We start from the raw sequence: 18,182 nt of genomic DNA, 5'->3' as shown, positions 1-18,182 counted from the left end.
AAGTGCAATTCAGCCAAGTCACCGGTTTGGAAACACAGTCGATAGGATTTTGCCTGGAGATCGCCTTAGTTAATAGACGCGATTTGACTGGAATCGCTGCTGGGGCCCTAAGTTTTGTGTGATTTGATTGATTCTTCTTGTTCTCTGTTTTAGAGCTTTGTCCTCAGTGGTGGCCTTGGGAGCGAATATCATCTGCAACAAGATCCCAGGACTGGCACCCCGGCAGCGGGCGATCTGTCAGAGCCGCCCGGATGCCATCATCGTGATCGGGGAAGGGGCACAAATGGGCATCAACGAGTGTCAGTACCAGTTCAGGCACGGCCGCTGGAACTGCTCAGCACTCGGAGAGAAAACAGTCTTCGGACAGGAGCTCAGAGTGGGTGAGTCACGGCAAATAGATCAAGTGCAGCTCTCTGTGAAATGCATTGTTTCATGACAGACTAGGGAGCAGCGTTGGAGATGAAAGCCCAGGTTTTGCCGGACTGCAGTGACCTCATAGCACAGTGGCTACATAGCACACACCGATTTCTCAGCTTTTTGGGATTCATTTCAAACCCTGTCTCGACGTTGTATTGCTGATGTTGTCATCAAAGTTCTACTTTAGCATTAATATTGCAGACTATAATTTATATGCACGATACCCACTATAAGAGTACCTGTTAATCTCTTTCTCAATCTGATGCCGTTTTAATGCCCCAGATTTGGTGTGGTCACAGGGTAAGAATTGGGAGGGGTGGTTCAAGCCCTAAGAAAGTAAACAGCCACCTTTTTACCCGTTGAGGTTGTAGCAGCAATCGGGCCTCAGTGGACAGATTACACTCCTAGCTACCTTCTTCCCAGCCCCATTCCCTCCCATTTATCTCTCCATCCCGGAGGCTCCCTGCCTCATTCCTGATAAAGGGATTCTGCCCGAAACGTTGATTTTCCTGCTCCTCGGATGCTGCCTGACCTGCTGTGCTTTTCCAGCACCACTCTGATCTAGACTCTGATCCCCAGCATCTACAATCTTCACTTTCGACTAGATGATTAAGCTATGCCTGAGGTCAGAAAAAAAACGCAAGTATTTAAAGTGACCATGGCTGTCAAAGCTGAATCCGAGCTGCATGGTCACCATTGCCGTCTTAGACCTTGTGACCCCCAAATCCTTTCCACTGGGAAACCCTGCAGTATAGAATTGAAAATTACATTAGTATTATTAGCGTGCTGCTCAGGCAATACACTCAAATGAATGACACTTCAGTGACAACATATACCTACCTCTTAACAAGAATGGGCAAATATTTTAGTTGTAGGAATCAGTCTTGGGTATTTTCCTATTGATATTGTCAAAATAATTCTTAGGCTTCCGTCTGCATGATTTCAAAGATACAAGATATCAAATAGCACATTTACTTTGAACAAGCTTAAACTACTCATTGCACTGAGGCAAGTTAAAATTTCAATAGGGCAATTCAGAAATGTAAAAATACAGGTAGAATAATAGAGTACCAAAAGCAGTTTACAACCTTCATCTACTATTAGAGTTTAAAGACTACATGTTTCCCAGTTGCTTCCAATAAACTTTCAGAATCTCAAATTTTGGTCCAAATATGAAACAACCTGCTAAAAGAGTCCAGTACTCTGTACGTCAGCACTGTGCCAAATTGCATATTCTTTTATATCTTTAATTAGTCTGAAAACAGGATATCAATTACCATGATCATAAGAAAAACACAACTCCCACAATCTTAAATTACAATATAAGATAATCCATCAAATATTAATATTTAGGCTCTGAGCTGTTGTCACACTTTAGCTTGATATTATCACATTAGACCAATGATGTAAACACTTATTTCAGATACCAATCCCATAATATGCTTATTACAAATAAACCTCTGTACGCTTAAAACACTGGCTTGTACAATTTAATGTTACTGATGACAAGCTTTAATTTTACAATAACAATTCCTGTACTACAGATAGGTATCCCACATTTTCCTGCCATGATCTATAGGGATTGTTACTTACATCAATATAACTGCCAAAGCATTAGTAATAGCTGGGTGTTTTTGAAGTTTCACTTGCATCAGGTGTAATTAGGCAAGGTGATCTTATATAGAATATTTATATAGTGTTATATAGAATATAACACAATCTTGTGTTGCTTTTGCAAACAGCAACATGTTTGATACAATACAAAACTTTCATCTCTTCCAATTTGTTTCCACTTGTGTATTTTCCCCTACATCGTGATGTTATTGCCATGAAATGCATTCCACAGTGTGCTTCATTTGTATGATGAAAGCAATCTTTACAATTACTGACTATTGTATTCTATTTTGATTTTTGTTGATGAGGTTGTCATGGGTTAAATGTGCCCTTGACTGAATCAACACAATGTGACTAACATCAATATTTAATTTCTGATCAACAAAGAGAACAAATCTTACAGGAATCTTGTTTGCTTTATAACAGAACAATATCATATTACATTTTCTTCAAATGTACAATTGTTCTAAAAGAAATGTAGAGAATAACTTCATGGAAAACTATTTCTTGACAAAGTTGCAATGGCCATACTACTTTGATGGGAAGATCACTACAATTGAAAAGAGTCTGTTTAAAGTCACCAGTACATATAAATGCAATTACTAGAGTAAGATAACATTTAGAGTTTGAAGTGAATAAACATTCCCTGTAATATAAACAATATAAATATCGAAAAGATAAAAATATTGCAGTTTTAATTCTGGAGCAAAGATGATAGTTGAGGGTGGGTGATGAATATACATTTGTTTGCTATTCAGATTTATGGTGTCACCTTATATTTCTTGTATTTAATATTCAGTGGACGTTTTAGTAATAATTTTGACAGAAATTAAATGTGAACAATGATAATACACAAATTAAAAATTATCAGATGTGCTGCAAGTCCAGAAAACCAACACTTCTGGTTACTTTGTACAGCTTCAGTCTGACAGAATGCCTCCACTAGTAGGAATTAACTTCCACCAAAGTTATGTTCATGAGCTACACTGTGTGAAATAAAGATTGCATGTTGCATATTAATGTTATTCTTCAGTTCCATTTCACAAGACTGAGCAACTTTGGTGTCAGCAGTGAGCATTGACAGGAATGAAATGTTTGTTTGCTGTGTCTGCAGAATAAAGCTGTGTAATTGCTTAAACTCATTAAAGAAACATTCCAAAAAAAACATAACTATTGTATCAGAAACATTTCTATATTAGGCAAGCACACCAAAACAGATTGCTCAAACCAGTGCAAAACCAGCCTCATAGACTCATGAATCATAAGAAATTGATGTGAATGCAGAAGAAATATTCTAATATATTCACCATAGAAACAGTCCCTTTGAAAGATATATAGTGGAAAAAAGCCAGATTATGGATCACATTCCAAATTTTTGCCACAGATACATCCTGCAATTAATTCAAGATATTTACCCACTCTGCCTCTGAAAGGTGGCAGTTTCAACTGAGTACCTAAACATCCAAGCCTTAGCCTCAGCCCCATCATCCCCAAGTAACTCTTGCTGTTCATCAGGGACATCAGACAATGACACTTCCACTGCTTCAATGCAAGACAAGAATCCAACATTTGATATTTACTTATTACCTTTTGTAAAGTTAAATATTTTAAATACACAAGTAAAAGGCCATTGCCTCACATATGATGTCTTTAAAGGGAAAGTGTACGAAGACATATTTCCATGTCTCTCAGTGTTAGCCTTAGTACATTTTAATTAAACATACATACTTACTGAATAAAGGTTAACTTCTTGATATTTGGAGCAGATTCCTGCTTGTTGTCATTTCAATTGATGATGCCATGGTGATGATGTCCATTAACTCTGAAATGTGGAAAAATTACACAGACAGCTGTTTCTCTGCAGACTTAACACATCACTCAGGAGAGCTTTACCTTTATTTTTCCCACAACGAATGTAAGCAGCATGGTGTCATTAGACTAAATGGTGGCAGGTGGAGTCTTGTTTCTAACATTAAAAAATTAATATTTTATAAGCATTTGAATTTATAATAGAAATACATAAAATTAAATATTAACATGGAAAATTGCATAGTTCTCATTTCCCTTCAGTAGCATTCAGGCTTTCTGAAATTGATCTAAAGAATGTGCCATCAGGAGTTACATGCTTAGAATAAACAGAATCTCCAGTTCAGTCACACCACTGATGATGAGCTTCAAGTTATTTTGCTCATTTAAAGCGACAAGAGATCAAATACACTCATGAAAGAACAGCTTTGTCTCACCATCAATGACAAAATATCCTCAAGGTAGTGTTAGCCAGGAATTTCTACTTGTGTTCTTTGCAATCAGTGTCTGTACAATGGGACATTTATCTGATATAAAGATGAATGGAAAATCCGTAACACTTTGACACATGGCAAGAAGTATCTTGGGAATGTCCAGCTGAGGGCCGTATATGATAGTTTCTTTTTGCTTGTGTTACTCAATCCACAGAGCCCAAAGTTATCAACAAATTGGTAGCCCATTTTACATCTCTACCGTATTTTATTTCCATTCTCAGAAGAGATGTACAAAAGGGAAACTTGAAATATAAACAGAAAATACTGGTACATTCAGCAGTCAGGAAGCAAGTGTAGGAAAGAGGAATGCAGGGTTAACGTTTCAGGGTGATTACCTAGGAAACATTTGATCTACAAAACCTATAATAAAGTTATTCCACCCCTCCCCACCCCCAAATACCACTTACAGATAATCTTGGTGCTATTCCCTTGCTGATCTGATATATCCCTTTAAGTCTTCTGCTCAGACACTCCCTGTGAGAAAATGGTATAAGTAGATCCTGAGGTCAATGTAATTGAATTAGTGAGGGATGTTTGCTGACTACAAAATGCCTAAAATATCCCAACCCCAAGTCAGAAAAAAAAACAACCTTTCTTTCCCTTCTTTATGCTTTTGATTTTTTTAATGTACTATGTCTCAAAAGTAATGGATACTCAACTGTTAGAGAATTAAATAGCTGATTTACAGCTCTCCCTCTTATCTTCCTTGCAAATACCACATCTCCAACTTTTCTTCACTGTCCAAAATCTTGGATGTGTTGTCTCTCAAATCTGTGCTCAACATTTCTGTAATTCCTTGACTGAATTCAACCAGTCTGGTTTCTCCTTCACAAAGTACTAAAGTTGCTTTTGTCAAAGTAACAACTGTCATCCAATGAAAGGCAAACTAATCACTTTCATCCTTCTGAATCAATTTGTAGTCTTTGATACAGTTGATGGCACACCATTCTTTTCTAGTGCCTCCTCATTATGATCCAACTAAGTAAGACTTCACTGGCCAGATTCCATTGTTATCCATCTAGTCCAAGACAGAATACTACCTTAGAATGAATGACTTCTCTTCCTAGATCATATTGTTACATCTGGTGTCCCCCAAGGATCTAAACTCCAAACTTTCCTATTTCTCAACTACACAATATTATCCAAATATATAAGAGGTATGCGGAATATAGGAGACATTGTGGAGACATCAAAATTGGAGGTGTAGTGGAGAGCAAAAGAGGTTACCTCAGAGTACAATGGGATCTTGATCAAATGGGTCAATGGGTGGAGGAGCGGCAGATGGATTTTAATTTAGGTAAATGTGAGGTGCTGCATTTTAGAAAGGCAAATCGGGAGAGGCCTTAATGGTAAGGTCTTGGGGAGTGTTGCTGAACAAAGAGGCCTTGGAGTTCATAGCTCCTTGAAAGTGAAGTTGCAGGTAGATAGGATAGTGAAGATGGTGTTTGGTATGCTTGATTTTATTGGTGGCATTGAGTGAGCATAGGAGCCAAACAATGCGGTGCTGGAAAAGCAGCATACGAGGAGCAGGAGAGTTGACGTTTTGAGCACAAGCTCTTTATCATTTTTTTCTCTGCATTGAGTATAGGAGTTCTGAGGTCATGTTGCGGCTGTACAAGACATTGGTTAGGCCACTATTGGAATACTGCATGCAATTTTAGTCTCCCTGCTGGATGTTGTGAGACTTGAAAGGGTTCAGAAAAGATTTGCAAGGATGTTGCCAGGGTTGGAAGGTTTGAGCTATTGGGAGAGACTGCATAGGCTGGGGCTGTTTTCCCTGGAGTGTCTGAAGCTGAGGGGTGACCTTAGAGAGGTTTATAAAATCATGAAGGGCTTGATAGAATAAATAGACATGGCCTTTTCCTGGGGTGGGGGGGGGGGTCTAATACTAGAGGCATAGGTTCAAGGTGAGAAGGGAAAGATGTAAAAGGGACCCAAGCTTTTCATGCAGAGGGTGGTGTGTGTGTGTGGAATGAGCTGCCAAAGGAAATGGTAGAGGCTGGTGTAATTACAACATTTAAAAGGCATCTGGATGGATATATAAATAGGAAGGGTTTAGAGGGATATGGGCCAAGTGCTAGCAAATAACACTAGATTTATTGAGGATGTCTGGTTGGCATGAACGAGTTGGACCGAAGAGTCTATTTCCATGCTGCATATCTCTATGATTCTATATAGTTAGTTTTTATATGTACACTAATAACATCCAGCTATACCTCACAGTTACTTCTATTAACTCCTTCAATGTTGTTAAATTATCAGATCGTATGTTCACCATTTGGTACTGGATAAGAAGAAATTTCCTCCAATTTAATATTGGGAAAACCAAAGCAATGCTTTGAGTCTTTAATAGAAACTCCATTCCTCTATCTCTTGATGTAACAACTATCTGAGGCTGAACCAGATCTTTGAAACCTTGCTATCATATTTGACCTTGTTTACACAACCATACTATCATTTAGATTGCCTATTCAATCTTGGTAACATCACCAGATTCTGACCTTTCCTAAGTTCAGCTGCTGCCTAAGCCCTTAACCCTGCCTTTTTGTACCTCCAGATTTGACTGCTTCAATATGTTCCTTGCCATCCTTCCACATTTTATCCTTTGCAAATTTGAACTCAGCCTTTGCTCCTCATGTCTTTATTTGTACCAAGTCCGCTTCACCCATCACCTCTATTGGTTCCTGTTTTTGTATCGTCAGCCTTGTCCTCAAATCCCTGCATGGCCTTGCCCCTCACTACCCCTAGAATCTCCCCTATCTTGCAATGCTCTAACATATATATACTCTTTATGTATGGTCTCTTGAGCATCTCAATTTTAACTGCTGTACCACTGCTGGCTGTATATTAAGCTGTAAAGACACTGGAATTCTCTTCCTGAATATTTCTGACTCTCCATCACTCTTTCTTCTTCAAGATGCTCCTTAAAATCCTACTATTTTGACCAAGCTTTTGGCCATCTGCCTTCACATTATGTATCAAATTCTACATTATAACGTTACCATGAACTGCTTGGATCATTTTAATATAGTCAAGGCACAGAATCAACACAATTTGTTGCTATATATATATAAGTACAATTGAATTAAAAATATTGGGAAGGTGGTGATAAGTGGCAGATAAAGAAGAATAATTTCTTTAGAAAAAGAGGCTGCCCTTGATCAGGGTTATCAATGTTTAAATAGGGAGAAAACTTCAATTGGCAAAAAAAAAAGCTAACCAAACAATAAGGAAATCTAACTGGGAAATTAAAAAATGTAATGTAAGATCATGAAGTCCCTAAACTTCAGCTAACATCACTATTTGTTTCTAGGGAAAAAAAAGTAAGAAATAGTTAAACTGAAAATGAGTAGTGATTTGAAGGAGGTTGTAATATAGGCTTGGGATTCAGATGTTATAGACTGCAACAACAAAACTCATGCTGCTCAGCCTTCAAAATGTATCAGGATCATACTCTGAAGGTGTCAGTTCTACTTTTAATATGTTTTTTTATTTTTAATTTTTTTCTATTTTTAATTGCTTATTAAAGTTTCAATACAAGTGTCTACTTCGATCTTTGCTGTAACTTAACCATGGACCACCATATACTTCTATATAATGTGGCAATTTATGAAATTCAACAAGATTATGATGCAGGTCATCTAAGAGATGAAGATGTTTTTGTCAACATATTTTACAGTATACTACAGTATGTCCCTAAGAATGGGCATTCTGTATGCTGTCAAATTAGTGCTTGTTAGAATGAGGGATATCTTTGCTGGGCGGTTATATATCGATCCATTTACTTCTATGAGATTGGGACCCAAACCTTGACAAGTGTATCCTCGTTAGATGCCAGATATTGTGTCCTATTCTCAACCACAGACTAAAAGTTTCTGCTGTACAAATTTGATGTTGTAGACGCAATTCCACAAAGGGCTGCGATGCAACAATTTCAAAATAATTTCATGGAGAAAAGTTAAAAAGGTAAAGTTGCCATAGTCCTCCCTGGCCATAGGGCTGCTGTTTCATTCGAGAGGGTTGACTGGTTGTGGTTTAACCGAAAGGTTGTTACGACTCAAGTAAGAGGACAAGTTGAGAAGGCAAGACTCATGTTAATCTCAGCTGATGGGGAATTCAACTCATGCTGTTGGTATCTCTCTACATTCAGTCAACTGAGCTAACAGGAGAGGAAATTCAGGCAGACATTATATCTTTAGGTCAGGGTCCAACAAAGTAATTTCAGGACCCAGGCTATTTTACAATTTTAAATTAAAAACTTTTAAATGATTTACACCCTTGATCCAACAATTTCCATCGCCTGCTTGTGGTTTTGTCATTTTTAGTTTTTTGCAAATGTTGTCTTGCTTTATCCACTCAGTGTGACACTATATAGTAGATGTTTAGCAGCATGCTAAATGCATTCCATCAATCCAGCAGTTTCAATATTATCACAAACAGCTGAGCGATTTTTGAATATTCATGCTAAATTACTGTCATAAATTCATAATCATACAACTTACAACTTTAATCATCTGGCCTGTATTTTTATATTAAAAAAATTTGCAGCAGCTAGGTGCATATGGAAAAGGCAGTGAAAAAAGGTGAGGGAATAATAAATAATTGTACACTAGATTTACTTCAGTAATAACACAAGAATGGAAAACATTCAACACCCAAAAACATTTATTGCAATAACATACTATAATAAAAATAGATCTTTCATAGGTTTGCTCATAGTAAGGTGAATTGTCCTTATGTATATGATACAGCACACAATATATTATTCATCCTTACGTATATGATACAGCACACAATATATTATTCTGCTGCTAATATGCATCTGCTTTGCTTTAAAGGGGCTGATAAAGTTATAAAGTTTATTTTCTGTAATTATGCACAATTCTAGACTATCTGGAGGTAAATTGCTGCCATTGAGGAAAGTTTTCAGATTAACAGGCAGTTTATTGACTCTTGATGAATGGCGATCAAATAAAGTGAACCTTCTCTATTTCTGCACTGCCTTGCTAAACAAAGTGTTTTAATCAAGGTGTAAAAATGCTTAGTGACCAGTTCAGTAGTATTGCAGATCTTTTCACCTTCTCAGCTGCTGGGGCTCAAAAGCACTTGTGGTAATCAATGTGATAAGCACTACTGTTTAGATGTAAAAGTGGACTGTTCAGGTACTAATACACAAGTTTATATTGCTTCACTGCACTGTAAATAAATGGGAATCCCAAAATAGGTGGTAAAAGGAAATTTAGGACTGCTTCTAGAGCAGGGTGAAGTGGGGCCAGTGGTGGGGGGATATGTATTTACACACAGAGGCAAAGAGCATCACTGAGTATTAAATAGTTTGCATCTGACAAGGAATATGGACAGTGAATATTGAGGAGTATTGAAATTTGTATTGAGATATCTCAGAATGGAACATGGTATATTGAGAAAAACCTATTACTATTGCACTTTTGAAAATATTCAATTTAAAATGTTCTGCCCTTTTGGGCTGTAGGTTCCACATGGAATGACATGGAATGAGGAGAAGAAGAAAACAACGAACTACAGATCAGTTAGCCTAACAGTAGTAGGGAAAATGCTAGAACCTGTGATAACACATTTGGAAAGCATCAATGGGATTAGACAAAGGAAGCATAGGTTTGTGAAAGGCAAATCATGCTTAACAAATCTATAAGAATTTAACTAGTTGAATAGATGAGGGAGAACCGGTAGTTGTGGTGTATTTGGATTAGCAGATGGCTTTTCATTAGGTCCCTCATAAGACATTAAAACAAATGGGATGGGGGTAATTTATTTGCATGGATAGAAAATTGGTTGACAGTCAGAAAATGGAGGATTGGAATCAATGGGTCATTTTCTGAGTAGCAAGTTGTGATTAGTAGGATACCATAAGGATCAGTGCTCGGGTGCTGGCTATTCATGATATATATGAATGAGGGAACCAATGCCACATTTCCAACTTCACTTATGACACAAAACTGGGAAGGATTGAGAGTTGAGGAGGTTGCAAGGAGCAAGTTGAGTGAGTGGACAAAGACATGGTGATGCAGTACAATGTGGCTAAACATAAAGCTCTGCACTTCAGTGTGCAAAACAGAAAGAAAGAGTATTATTTAAATGGTGATATTAGGAAGTGTGGATGTCTGTCTTAGAGTCACAGAGTCATTGAGATGTACAGCATGGAAACAGACCCTTCGGTTCAACTTGTCCATGCCGACCAGATATCCCAACCCAATCTAGTCCCACCTGCCAGCACCCGGCCCATATTCCTCAAAACCCTTCCTATTCATATACCCATCCAGATGCCTTTTAAATGTAATTGTACTAGCCTCCACCACTTTCTCTGACAGCTCATTCCACATACGTACCACCCTCTGCATTGAAAGTAGATAAGCAGATGGAGCAAGCAGTAAGGAAGGCAAATGGAGGCAAATGGTAAATTGGCCTTAAAGATAAGAGAATTTGAGTTCAGAAGTAAGAGTATCTTACTGCAGTTATACAGGGCTTTGGTGCAGTTTTTGTCCCCTACCTAAGAAAAAATATATTTGCCATTTAGGGAATACAGCAGAGGTTCAATAAGCTGATGTGGAGATGTCAGGACTGTCTCATGAGGACGTGATTATATTAAATGGCATAACAGATTTGAACAATTGAATAGCCTATCTCTGGTCCTAGTTTCTTTATTTCTATGTACACTGTAAGTATTAAGACTATTATAGTGGTATTGAAATACCCAAAGGTGAATACTTTACATCCTTTTTGTTAAATCAAAAAGGAAGACCTTACCCAGGCCACGGTGAAAACAGGGCAAATATTGTTTCAAGGGCGTATAAAATTGATAAAGAGGAGGTATTGGATTGGCTATCTGTACTCAAAAGTTGACAAGGCACCTGGACTGAATGAGATGCATCCAAACTTGCTGAGGGAATTGAGGAGGGAAACTGCAGAGGTACTAGCAATATTTTTTTCAGTCCTTCTTAGATGCAGGGATGGTATCACTAGGTTGGAAGTATCACAAATGCCATGCTCCAGTTCAAAAAGATACCAAGATAAACAAAACTACAGACTAGTCAATTTAATTTGTTGGGGAAATTCCTGGAAATAACAATTTGGGGCAAAGTGATGGCCAAATGTAGATTAATTGAGGAGAGCTGGAATGGATTTTGAAAGGGAAAATAATTTTAACTACAATGATTGGAATATTTTAAAGAGGTAACAGAGCAGATTGATGAGGGCAATGCTGTTGATGTAGCATAAATGGACTGTTGTGGGCAGCATTTGATATAGAATCATGTAACAGACTTGTGAGCAAAGATAGCTTGTGAACTGAAAGAGACAGTAACAACATGAATAAAAAAAGTCAGAGTGACTGGAAACAAAGTTTATGGATAATCAATGTTTATCGGGTTGGAGGAAGGTTTGTAATGGAACTCCTCAGTAACCAGCATTGCAATCCTTGCTTTCTGTGACATATATTAAAGATCTAGACCTCGGAATGCAGATGAACTGAAACATGCAAACATTGGAAATTGTGAAGAGAACACTATCATACTTCACTGGAGCAATGTGTCAAGTTCTGGACATACACTTTAGAAAGGATGCAAAGACATTGGAAGAGTCTAGAAGAGATTTATGAGAATTCTCATAATGAGAGTTATGAATATAGATTAGAAAACTTGGGTCTGTTTTCTTTAAAGAGGAGGCTGTGAGAAATTCCAATAAAAGTATTCAAAATCATGAGCAGTCTGGACAGATTAGATGGAGATAAAATGTTCCCACTCATAAAAGGATTAAGCATAAGAGAGCATAGATTTAAAATAATTAATAAAAGGAGCAAAAAAAAGTGATATAAGCAAAAACCTTTTCAAACAGCTGGATCTGGAAAGCATTGCCTGAGAGTACTGTGGAGATAGTTTCAATTGAAGTGTTCATCAGATCAATACCTGAAAAAGAACAATGTGCAAAGTTACAGGGAGAAGGCAAGAGATGGCACAAAGCGTGATGTTTATTTGGAGAGCTGTCTAGACACAGTAGACCAAAATGGCCTCACTGTTTTACATGATAGCTACGTGAATGTTTTTACAGAGATATAATCGCCATTCAGTACGAAACCCATTGTTATTTTCTTGTCACATGTGATACAACAGTCAAAAAGAATAAGAGAACAGACTGTTACATGAAGACAATTATTTGCAAAATCAATACAGTTTAATTTATCACATGTATGTGACATTCTATGCTAATGTCAGTATATATAATTATACCATTAAGCATATTCTGGGGATAAATTTCACTTTCACTCTTCCATCAGTTTACTACCTCACTAAGGGAAAAATATTCGAATGCCATAAAATTCAGCAGGATATAATGATATTATAACACACTGCATGTTATGCAATACAGTCTGGTAAGCCCTATACCAAATATTATAATATTGTATTGAACCTGATATGACATATGACCTTATACATCCTAACACAACACTATACTGAATACTAGAATATATCTAAATGCACTTATACACTATAGCTTTTACCATAAAAGGGCTATACTATGTATTAGTACTGTTATTTACACTAGTACTGGATATTTTAACAGTATTAGGCTTTGCACTGTATCCCATTCCATATATAACTGTGCTGAGCATCATACTGCTCTAATCTCACCAAGCTAACCAAGTTAAAAACACTTCTCATACTTAACTGAAATGCTTAAATTCTGGACTAGGTGCATGTACGTTGACATGGCTTTCTTTTTATTTTAGGGTCATGAGACTTCTGTGCTATAAGCAAATTCCAGTTATATTGATCCAATTTTTATGTACCTCTCAGTATTACGCTAAATTGGGCATTGCACTGAACACTAAAACCAAGTGAACTATAAGGTTCATATTGTATTATACTGTGCAATTTAATATTGTGATGTACACTGCAATTAAACTAATTAGAATATTTTAGTGAACTTTTGTTACAAAAAATTTCTTCACTACAGTACTGCACATTATAGTATTGCACTGATCACTAATACTTCAGAGGGCTCCAACTCCAAATTTTACATAATCTTGTGACCTGTTACTTAACACAGTATCTAATATTATACCAGACACTGTGACATTTTGAATATAGAATACATTTAACAAACTGCATTTTCAGGTTACCTATAATGTTATACACAACCTTGAAGTTGTAAAAAAAACTTGCAATGCTACACAGAAGTCAACAGAGCCACATAGTTTTCCACAGCAACCACCCTTACTGTGCTGCATAGAAATCTCTATTGCAGGTGAGAAGTCAGGAAAGCTCTATAGAACCTTAAAATGCTCAGAGAAAATATGAGGTTGTACAGAACCTCAGCCTTGCACAGAACAGAGAAATTAGAGCATACTCTGCCTAGAAGTTGTTCAAAACACCATATACTACATTGAGCCCAAGAATTGTCCATACTATACAGTGCTGTAATGCAGTCTACAAAATCCAATAGTGCTAGTTGTACAAAACAATTCATAATACTATACAGAAATGCATAACATTGTGTAAAGACTTACCATATTGTACTGAAACTTATTTTGAATGCCAGAACTATACAATATTACATGTTAAGCTTATAGTTTTGTCTATAGTTTTATATGGGGATCTATGATGCTATACACAGCCTTACTCTTCTGTACAGGATCTTGTACTCTGTATACAAGTTCACACTGACCCTCTGAAGAGTAACCCACCCAGACCCATTCCCCTACTCTATTACTCTGCATTTACCCCTGACTAATGCACCTAACCTACACACCCCTGAACACCATTTTACTATGGTCAATTCACCTAATCTGCACATCTTTGGATTGTGGGAGGAAACTGGAGCATCCAGAGGAAACCCACACAGACACGGGCAAACTCCACACGAGCAGTCGCACGAGACTGGAATTGAACCTGGGTCCCTAGCGCTGTGAGGCAGCAGTGCTAACCACTGAGCCAGTACAGTATCTAATAATAATCACTGGAAGAGTTCAATATTCTACTTAAACCTTTAATATAATATGAAAATTTTAAATACAACATTATACTGAATGGATTGAATGCTTTAATACTGTCTAAACATTGTAATTAGTGTTCAAAATAGCAAAGTGTTCAGGGCCTATTACAGAGATCAATACAATACTGAAGCGCTAAATATGATATTATAATGTTCAATATAGCACGAAACCATACCAATAACATCAGTATGTACTGAATATTGATACTGCATTGGATATATTGTACTGAACACTTATAAATGGTCAAGGAGAAGAATAGTGATGGAAGGAATAAAGAAAAAAAATTATAGAGACTAAGAAGTATGAATAGGTCCAAAGGTATTGCTAGTTTAGGTAGTGTAGATTTTGACACACAATGCATTCAGTGCATTTCTTACACAACAGTTTCTATTAATGCTTAGAATGGTTCCTTACAAAATGCTTTAAAATTATCAGGTTATACTTCGTAGTCTGTAACTTGGGCAGTTACTTAATATTGAAACATTAGTGGAATTCTTTGAGTCAACCAGCTTCATTCTGAACTGTATCCAGGTCTACTTGGCCCTGAACAGAATATTTCATTCTTCAGCAAATCGATTCCAAGCTTACAAGATTAGATGTTTTTAGGAGACCCCTTTAGTAATCCTGGGCAGTTAAATGTGTGTGTAAACTATTTAAGTATTATTCTGCAGGACTGTGACAGCTGACTGTATGGGTGGGGTTAGACTGTTTTATACGTAGAAGTAAAGCAGCATTCTCACAGGCAGGTAAGCATTCATTCAGCTATTTTTAATGACCTGCAGTTAATCCCAAATACTCCCCTAATAACAAATTATAGGCCTACATTTATGTATTCAAGCTTATTGTCTGAAAATAGCTGCCTTCGTGAAGGTTTATTTCACAGTAATTAAAGAAAATGTAGCCATAAAATTAGGAGTGTTGTTTAGAATACATTTCTGGATTATTCACCATTCCAGCCTATATAACAACCAGGGCAAGATGGATTCAGTGAAGTGAAGAACATAAAACAAAGAAAACTGTAGCTGCTAAGCCAAAGTTATTGATTAACAGGAGCTGATCAATAATGTTTGCGAACTTCTGCACACAGATGAATGAAGCAGTCCTGCCCATAGAATTCAAGGATAGCATTTGAATCAGTTTTTCATGTAGAAAAAAAAACTCAAAAATGGTTAAGTTTATAGCAATTTGTTCATTTTACAATAAAACAACTTAAGTTTGGATAACACCTTTAATATAGTAATACACCCAAGGCACTTCTCAAAACTAGTCAAACCAAATTTGAATTATATAAGGTGATATTAGGGCAGGTGATTAAAGTTTGGTCACAGAGTTAGATTTTCAAGATCATCTTAAAAGGGAGCATTTTAGAGAGGCTGAGCATTTTAAATAGATCTAGTGCCAAAGCTTTATAACAAGGCTGGTACAGCGAAAACAAATAAAATACTATTATGCTGATCAGACATTGTTGTATCAAATCTTATAATATTATACTGAACAGTAAGTCAATACTTTTCTGTGCACAACACCCAGCCACATACCACAATCATATCAATAACATTATAATAAAGAAGTTGCATTAATATAATACTGTCATGATCTCATGTCATCCCAAAGCTCTTCTCAGCCAATAAAACCCTACAGTTAATGTTGTAAGGATTTGCAATTTACAAATATATAGGTTCTTCAAAGAACAATCAAATAAATGACCAAACAATCTTTTAATTTTATTGTACTGGTTAAGAGATAAGGGTTATCTGAAGCACCTTGGAACATCCTTGCTTTTGGTTTCATTTGTGGGATGTTGGCTTTGCTGACTCTGCCAGCATTTATTAACCATCCTTAGTTGCTCTTGAAGGTATGGCATTTAGGTACCTTCCTGAATTGCTGCAGTTCATTTGCTATGAGTAGACTCACAGATGCTAGCATGGGAGTTCCAAGATATTGACCTAGTGACATTGAAGGAACTGAAAATATTTCTTAGTCAGGATGATTTGAATTTGGAAGAAACTTAGAGGAGTGGTGTTCCCATATATCTGCTGACCTTGTCCTTCTGGATGGTCATTGATTATGAAGGTGCTGTTTAAGAAGCCTAGGTGAATTTCATTTTTTACATGGAAAACACCAATGTTTCGGTATTTTGAAAGTAGAGAGAGTGAATGTTTCTAGATGTGGTGCTAATCAATTTGTCCTAGATGGTATCAAGCTTCTTGAGTGTTGTTGGAGCTGCACCCATCCAGAAAAAGGAGAACATTGTCTTATATTCCTGAATTTTGCCTTATAGATGATGGACAGATTTTTGTGGAATCAGGAGGTGGGTTACTCACTGCTGGACTTCTAGCCTCTAACTTGGTCTTGTAGCTCCAGCATTTATATGGCTAGTTCAGTTCATTTTCTGGTCAATGGTAACTCTCAGGACGTTGATAGTAGGAGATTCAGTGATGGTAATGTTCAAAGGGCAATGGTTAGATTCTCTCTTCTTGGAGGTGGTGATTGCCTGGTTGTTGTGTGGCATGAATGTTAGTTGCTACTTATAAGTCCAGGCCTGAATCTTGGTTAGATATTGCCGCATTTGGACATGAACTGCTTCAGTATCTGAGGCATTGCGAATGGGCCACTTCTGATGTTATGATGGCAAGAAGATCTTTGAATAAGCAGCTGAAAATAATTGGCCCTATGACTACTCTTAGAAACTGCTGCAGAGATGTCTTGAAGCTAAAATGATTCACCTCCAACAACTACATCCATCTTCCTATGCGCCTGATACGACTCCAACCAGTGGAAAGTTTCCCTGATTCCAATTAACTCCAGTTTTGTGAGGGGATCTTAATGCAACATTCAGTCAAATAGGGCCTTGATGTCAAGGGCGGTCACTCTAAACTCCCCTCTGGATACAGTTCTTTTTTTTTCTCATGTTTGAACCAAGGCTGTAATGACATCAGAAGCTGAATGGGTCTGGTATAACCCAAACCTAGCTTCAATGAAAGGTAGTGCTAAGTAGGTGTTGCTTGATAGCAATACTGATGACCTCTTCCATCACTTTGCTGATGATCAGCAGTGGATTTATGGGGAGGTAATTGACCAGTTTGGATTTGTCCTGCTTTCTGTGTATCTGCATATTTTCTACATTGTCTGGTTGATGCCAGTATTGTAGTCATACTGTACTGGAGCATCTTGGCCAGGGAAGCTGCAATTTCTGAACCACAAGTCTCCAGTACTATTGCCAGAATGGTTGCAGGGTCCACAGGCTTTACAGTTTCCAGTACCTTCACATCATGTGGAATGGATCAAGTTGGCTTAGGGCTGAAGCAGGACACTGAGTTGTATCGTCACTTGGCCCTTGTGGCTGAAGATAACTGCACTGGGGCCCTCCCATCATTGAGGATTGGGGATATTTCTGGAGTTGTTTAATTTGTTCATTATCATTCACAGTTCCATGTATCAGGACTTAGATCAGATCCATTGGTTCTGCAAGTAGTATTTGTTTTTCCCTCTTGTTGGTTTCCTCACTACCTGTCACAGACCCATTCTAGTAGCAATATCCTTTAGGACTTGACCTGCTCAATCAGTGGTGCTGCTGCTGAGTCACTCTTTCTGATTGACAGTGAAAACCCCCACCTAGAGTACATTACACACCTGAGTTATTCTCAGTGCTTTCTCTAAGTGGTGTTCAACATTGAGAAGCACCAATTCATCAGCTGGCCAGAGTGGAAAGTTACCTGGTAATCAGCAGGAGGTTCCCTTGCCCATGTTTGACCTGATACTAGAGGATTTCATCTAGGTTCTGCAATCAATGTTGATGACTCCCAAGGCAACTGCCTTCCAAC

At 37.4% G+C, this 18,182-nt stretch overlaps 1 protein-coding gene across 3 annotated transcripts in view; it reads left to right on the top strand.

Moving 5' to 3' along the window:
- Positions 1-18,182, top strand: part of LOC122559573 (protein Wnt-7b) — an 80,560-nt gene that overhangs the window by 8,543 nt on the left and 53,835 nt on the right. For all 3 annotated transcript variants that reach the window (XM_043709277.2, XM_043709273.2, XM_043709276.2), the window contains exon 2: positions 154-380. In XM_043709277.2, coding sequence (XP_043565212.1) covers positions 154-380 — 227 coding nt within the window. The remainder of the gene's footprint in view (positions 1-153; positions 381-18,182) is intronic.

This window comes from Chiloscyllium plagiosum, unplaced genomic scaffold (genome assembly GCF_037043375.1).
Source record: "Chiloscyllium plagiosum isolate Xiang-an unplaced genomic scaffold, Cpla_swu_hap1 HiC_scaffold_19, whole genome shotgun sequence".
In the NCBI taxonomy this organism is placed as follows: Eukaryota; Metazoa; Chordata; class Chondrichthyes; order Orectolobiformes; family Hemiscylliidae; genus Chiloscyllium; species Chiloscyllium plagiosum.
This window is presented reverse-complemented; position numbering and strand designations above follow the sequence as displayed.